The 5,468-nt window shown below is 43.7% G+C and overlaps 1 protein-coding gene across 1 annotated transcript; it reads left to right on the top strand.

The window, feature by feature from the left end:
- Positions 1-975: 975 nt before the first annotated feature.
- LOC123103174 (prosaposin) lies at positions 976-4,869 on the top strand. Its single transcript, XM_044524673.1, has 6 exons — positions 976-1,274; positions 1,585-1,702; positions 2,706-2,926; positions 3,036-3,233; positions 4,275-4,334; positions 4,487-4,869. Exons 2-6 carry the CDS (start codon positions 1,591-1,593, stop codon positions 4,643-4,645), a joined length of 750 nt encoding a protein of 249 aa, XP_044380608.1. The 5' UTR covers positions 976-1,274; positions 1,585-1,590; the 3' UTR covers positions 4,646-4,869.
- The last annotated feature ends 599 nt before the right edge of the window (positions 4,870-5,468 follow it).

Genomic DNA, 5,468 nt, shown 5'->3' with positions numbered 1-5,468 from the left:
TAACTTTCACATTAGAATCGTACCACATTTAAGGAGTTTGTCAAAATGGATCAACAAATTTGACATAGAGTAACTCGGGAGTACCTCAAGGAAGATCCGATTAAGCACATGTGGCTACTTAAATGGGAGAACTAAAACATATGTGCGAGTTAAACTTAAATTTGAACTATTTTATTTCAAAACTTAAACTTAGTTGGATTGTAATATTACATTTGAACTAGCATCACATTTGAATATTTTCACTCTTTGAATATTTTATGCTATTATTTTGAAAAAAATTCACAAATACAAAAAATTTGTATATCTTTCATGGATAGAAGAGTATAACAAATTACAAGGTCTCCGACACTAGATCAAAATGGAGTCGAGAGAGAGAGAGAGAGAGAGAGAGAGAGAGGCTAGGGTTACAAACTACCACATGCGGACTACTCGCTAATGATGTTGGCCAGGCCAAAAACACCTGCTTGCACCCACAATCGAACTTCATCCTTGATGAACTGTAAGAGGTGGCTCAAGGAGGGCCGTAGAGCATCGAAGACGCACCCAAGAGATTCCATGCTGTCAAAAGAAAGAGGGAAGAGAATCCTTTGCAGCAAGTGATGGAAGATGACGTGGCCAGAGCATCAAAGCCACCACTTGAGGAAGAAGGCGTCTGGGTGGGACGGAGCAATAGTAGAGCCACACCACGCAAGAACTTCATGCCAAAGCTGGCGAGAGAAGGAGCATCCAACGAGGAGGTGTTGCATGCTCTTCTTTTCTTAGTCGAGAGAAGATAACTATCAGCGTGAGGATTGGCGCGCGAGTCTTTCCGTACCATGACACAATTATTTTGAATGTTGCGGACTTAAAAAAACAGAGAGAAATATTCGAGTCAAATCTGAATTAGTCCATACGCAAATATTGCGTCTCTTTTAAGGATTTGCGTTGGAGATGCCCTGAATGGCCCTCCAAAAAAAATGCCCTCAATGGCGCTAGCGGGCAAACGTTCGTTCTAAACGCCCATGTTCTGGATTTGGGTGCTGCTCCAGCCTCCAGAGACCAAAGTCGGAGTAGGCGCTAGATAGAAGACCTGCACGAACTCATACCGTCTACGCAATCTTCTGGAAAAAAAACGAAAACGAAACGTCGGCGCAACGGACAACGGACTTCGACTCGGAGACAGCAATCACGCTGTAGTTTCAAGACGAACTTCTTTCTTAAAATCGAGCAGGAGCAATCGCCGAACCACGCCCGCTGCCTCAGTCCGACCACGGCCCGCTCCTCGATTTCGCAAGGTGAGCTTTTCGTTCCCCTTCCCCTCACTTCTTGATCCCCAATCTGGTGAGATCACGCGCGCGGTAGTTCCCCTCCCCTGTCTCGATTTCTCCCCTGATCCGCCGCCCCCTCCCGTCGCTTTCCTTCCGTCGATTTGTGTTCGATCGCTTCCGTCGAGCGAATCATCGCCTTGGTTTTTGCGATTTCAGGATTTGGGTGCTGCTCCAGAGACAAAATTGTTGGCCCCTCAATTTTTTTTTCTGTTGTTTCCGGAGAGTAAAATCGATTGGGTTGCTATAAGCAGCATGTGATGATTCGCTTTTATGGCAGGTGAACATGCGCACGATGGGTTTGGGATTGGGAGCGCCGTTCTTCCTCCTCGTCCTCCTCTTGCTGGCCGCTGGCACTGGAGCTGTGCCGCAGGACAAGAGGGTTCGCAGGAATTATGGTATATACTCGGTGCTTCCTCCTCTTACAGTACTTCCTTGCTAGTCGCTACTGTACCTAAGAAGTAATCTAAATGCTACGCAAATTTTCTGGAAAAACTGACAAGCTTGACACAAAGTTTCAAGACCGAATTCAATTCACAGCTCCACAAACAAAAATGACTAATCTGACTGTGAAATAGTTCAAATTTGAGGTGAATAATAATATATGTTTTGCAGTATTGCACTATTGAGTTTGTATCTACAGTCTGATTGTTTTTCTTTATCTATTTACCGAGTTTCGCAATGAAATTTCAGGGCATTGTAGATGCATCTTATATCAATGTTGTTGAAAAAAATTCAGGTCTTTTTGTGACTATTAGATGTAGTTTTAAGAGGAGAAAGAACTGGATATTTTCTCTCTCTTAACGGCCTTCCTGTGCTGCTAAATCTTATTCAAGTTCATCTTCATAAAATTAGTACCTCCAATATGCAAATTGGAGAACAAATTCTAGTTTTTCTGCAATGAAAATATCGTCTTTTGATGTATATCTTGGTCCAGTTATAGTATTGGAATACATAACATTATATGTGCAGCTGATGTATTTGGTTTAAATTGGAATTGAAGTTGAAGTTTACGATGTCATGTTGCTATCTTCTTATGACTTGGGCGTCGATTATTTTGTCACACCGTCCATCTGTTGGCATCAAGCCGGTTAGATTGTGTCAACATGACCTGAATATCATTTTATTTTTCTTTCTGATTTCTGAATAGCGCGTGTCTGTATAAGATGGATTACCATTTTTGACATATAGATAGATTCAGGATAACCAACTTCCTTGTTTTAACACCATTAACTTCTGGAATATGGAATATGTGTTTTACTGTTTTGTATGCTTTATACGACAATTAGTTCATGTCCCTAGTTCAAGGCCTAGCTGGGGAATTCACGTGCACAAAGATTCTCTTCCTTGTGTTTGCCATTGTTCTTAATTGGTGATACTATCTGCATTATTTGGTCTCAGTTCTTCTCGATCTCAATACAATCGAGATCCGCCCAAATGACAAGGAGGAAATTGCCTCTAGCAAAATTCCTGTCTCTGGTGAGAGTGGCAGCACAGTATGCTCAACTTGTGAGAATTTGACAAATAAAGCTGTCAGTTATCTTAGTGATAAACAAACACAAGATGAGATCATGGAGATTCTTCATGGTGCCTGTTCTCAGACATTCTCCTTAGAACAGAAGGTACACCACTTTTATATTGCTTCACCAAATGCTACATGCTCAAAAGATACCCCTTGAACAGCAGTAGGGTATGACCTGTTGTTTGCATGAACTCTTTCTATCTCTGCAGTGCCTTGAGATGGTGGACTCGTATGCAACTCTTCTCTTCGCCAAGATCACTGAAATCAAGCCAGACGAGTTCTGCAAACAGTATGGCCTCTGTAGGGACGTATCTTTTCTGTCTGTTGCGAAAAGTGAAAGCACTTGCACATTTTGCCGCCACCTCGTTGATGAAGTTCTCTCGAAAATGAGAGATCCTGACGCTCAGGTAACTAATCTGCTTCATTGACATAAGGGATAAGTATATTTTTCGTCCCTCAACTTTTTTGATAGTATAGAAATGGTCCCTCAACTGTAAAACCAGTAAATCTTAGTCCCTCAATATTCAAAACCGGATAAGTTTAGTCCCTCAACTTTTAATACCGGATAAGTTTAGTCCCTTCGGGTGGTTTTCCGCCGACGTGAAGTGGTTTTGACTCTGCGCGGTGGCTATCGGCCATGACGCCACCCCTTCCGGCCGAAGCAGCGCCCAACACACGGTCATTCTCCTGTACAAAGGTAGCCTCGTACTAGCTCACTCGTGTATAAAGCAAGCTCTCCCTGATGCGCTTCTGGCTTAGGCCGTTGATTTTTTTTCCCGTTTTCTTCTCATTCAGTTAGCAGGGCACGAGCTCACTATTTTCTGTCGAGGCCGTGTGAGTCGAGTCCGGCAGCTCTATGTTTTTAAGGCGACGCCTTACCGCCTTAGGGAGGGGGGGCGCTTTGGCGCCTAGGCGACGCCTAGGCGGGCGCTTTGGACGCCTAGGCGCCCAAAGCGGTCGATTTTCCAAAGCGGAGGGGGAGCGCTTTGACGCCTAGGCGTCGCCTAGGCGTCGCCTTAGGGACGCCTTTAAAACATAGCGGCAGCTGCATCCATGTCGTTCCATGTCGCTGCAAGTGTCTAGCAGCACGTCAAGTTGTTTGCTGCACAAACTACTCAAGTGCTGATGTTCACATCAGAGTGCACCTGAGCGTGTGAGTTGAGAGCTAACACTGGCCGGTGCTTTTGGCCCGAGAGGAATCAGCTTAGATCAATTAACGTGCATACGTAAGCTAGTTGTCTGCACAAAACCACCAAAAACAACACGCGGGACTAAACTTATCCGGTTTTAAAAGTAGAGGGACTAAGTTTTGTTGGTTTTGAAGTTAAGGGATCATTTCTCTACTTTCAAAAGAATTGAGGGACGAAAAATATACTTTTCCCTTGACATAATCGGTGTCCTGACCTGATCTTTTCCGTCTCTTAACATTTGCCTTGTGATATCTGTAGTTTGAGATACTTCAACTTCTCATCAAGGAGTGCAACAAGGTTAAAGGTCATGTGCAGGAGGTAAGCTTTTTTTCACTTATATATATGGTCTATGACTCCCTAGATTTTCTCTACGCTATCGTGCAATTTGTCGGATTCTGTGCATCAAGGAGCCATTGTCTGCTCCTTGATCGTGTGCAATAATGACATGGTTTGTTGCTCTCTATCGGCAGTGCAAGAGAATGGTTCTGGAATACGTTCCCCTCATCCTGGTCAACGGTGAGAAGCTCCTCGAGAAGAAGGATGTATGCACTCTTATGCAAGCCTGTGACGCCAGCAAAACGAGAGCCGGCGGATCGTTCTTCGATGGGGAACTGAGGAGCGATGCTTGATGACAGAAACACACATCACTTGTAGGGATGGTGGAAACAGGGTGATGAGGTGATTGTTGTACATATAAGTTGGCTCTGTTCTTTGAAACGTCCTTATACTAGCATTAGGGAGAGGTACGAAGAGATTGCGCAACACTCTGTCAAGTTATTGTGTATGAGCTCGTGCTACTACTACTATCTATAAAAAACAATGAAGGTCATACCTTCTGTTGATTGAATTTTAATTTACATCCAGAGGTCTGAAAGAAGTTAGATATGGTAAGTTACGGATGCTCTCCTTGCAAAGATCGGCTGCTAGCAGTGAAATTTTTAAACAGAAGGATTTGCAGCATTTTTCATCCGAACCTTGACGACAGGATTGGCCGTAGTTCCACATTCGCCATGTGAGATAAATCTTTACAATTACTAGTAAGTAGATTGGGTACTTATTTGCACGATCTAGCATGTTGCGAGAGCCCGGTTGTCACGCTTGGACGGGAATTCTTCGTATGGACATTGAAATCCTCTTGGGTAGGGTGTATTTAGTTCGAGGGACAAGCGGGTGATTATGGGCGCCCCCACGAGCCAAAGTAGCCCTACGATAAATGGAAGAGATAACCTAGCAACCAAATACACTCGAAGTGACACATTTCAGGTGATAGGTTTGTCTATCCGAAACACGGATATCCCTGCCTCAATAAAATGATAACCCAACAACCAAACACACCTAAGTGACACATTTGAGGTGACATGTTGACCGCAGCGGAAATCTCTATTTGGATTGGTAGAGAAGCGTTTCAAAACTTGCATGATAACAGAAAAAGGGAATGTCAACTAGATACAG

Source organism: Triticum aestivum, chromosome 5A (assembly GCF_018294505.1).
Source record: "Triticum aestivum cultivar Chinese Spring chromosome 5A, IWGSC CS RefSeq v2.1, whole genome shotgun sequence".
Classification (NCBI taxonomy): domain Eukaryota; kingdom Viridiplantae; phylum Streptophyta; class Magnoliopsida; order Poales; family Poaceae; genus Triticum; species Triticum aestivum.
The sequence above is the reverse complement of the archived record's forward strand: the minus strand, read 5'-3'. Positions and strand labels throughout refer to the sequence as shown.

Coding starts and splice junctions, on each gene's coding strand:
- LOC123103174 (XM_044524673.1), top strand. CDS start 1,591: ATGCGCACGATGGGTTTGGGATTGGGAGCGCCGTTCTTCCTCCTCGTC. Junction 1,703..2,705: donor GAGGGTTCGCAGGAATTATG/GTATATACTCGG, acceptor ATTTGGTCTCAG/TTCTTCTCGATCTCAATACA. Junction 3,234..4,274: donor TGAGAGATCCTGACGCTCAG/GTAACTAATCTG, acceptor TGATATCTGTAG/TTTGAGATACTTCAACTTCT.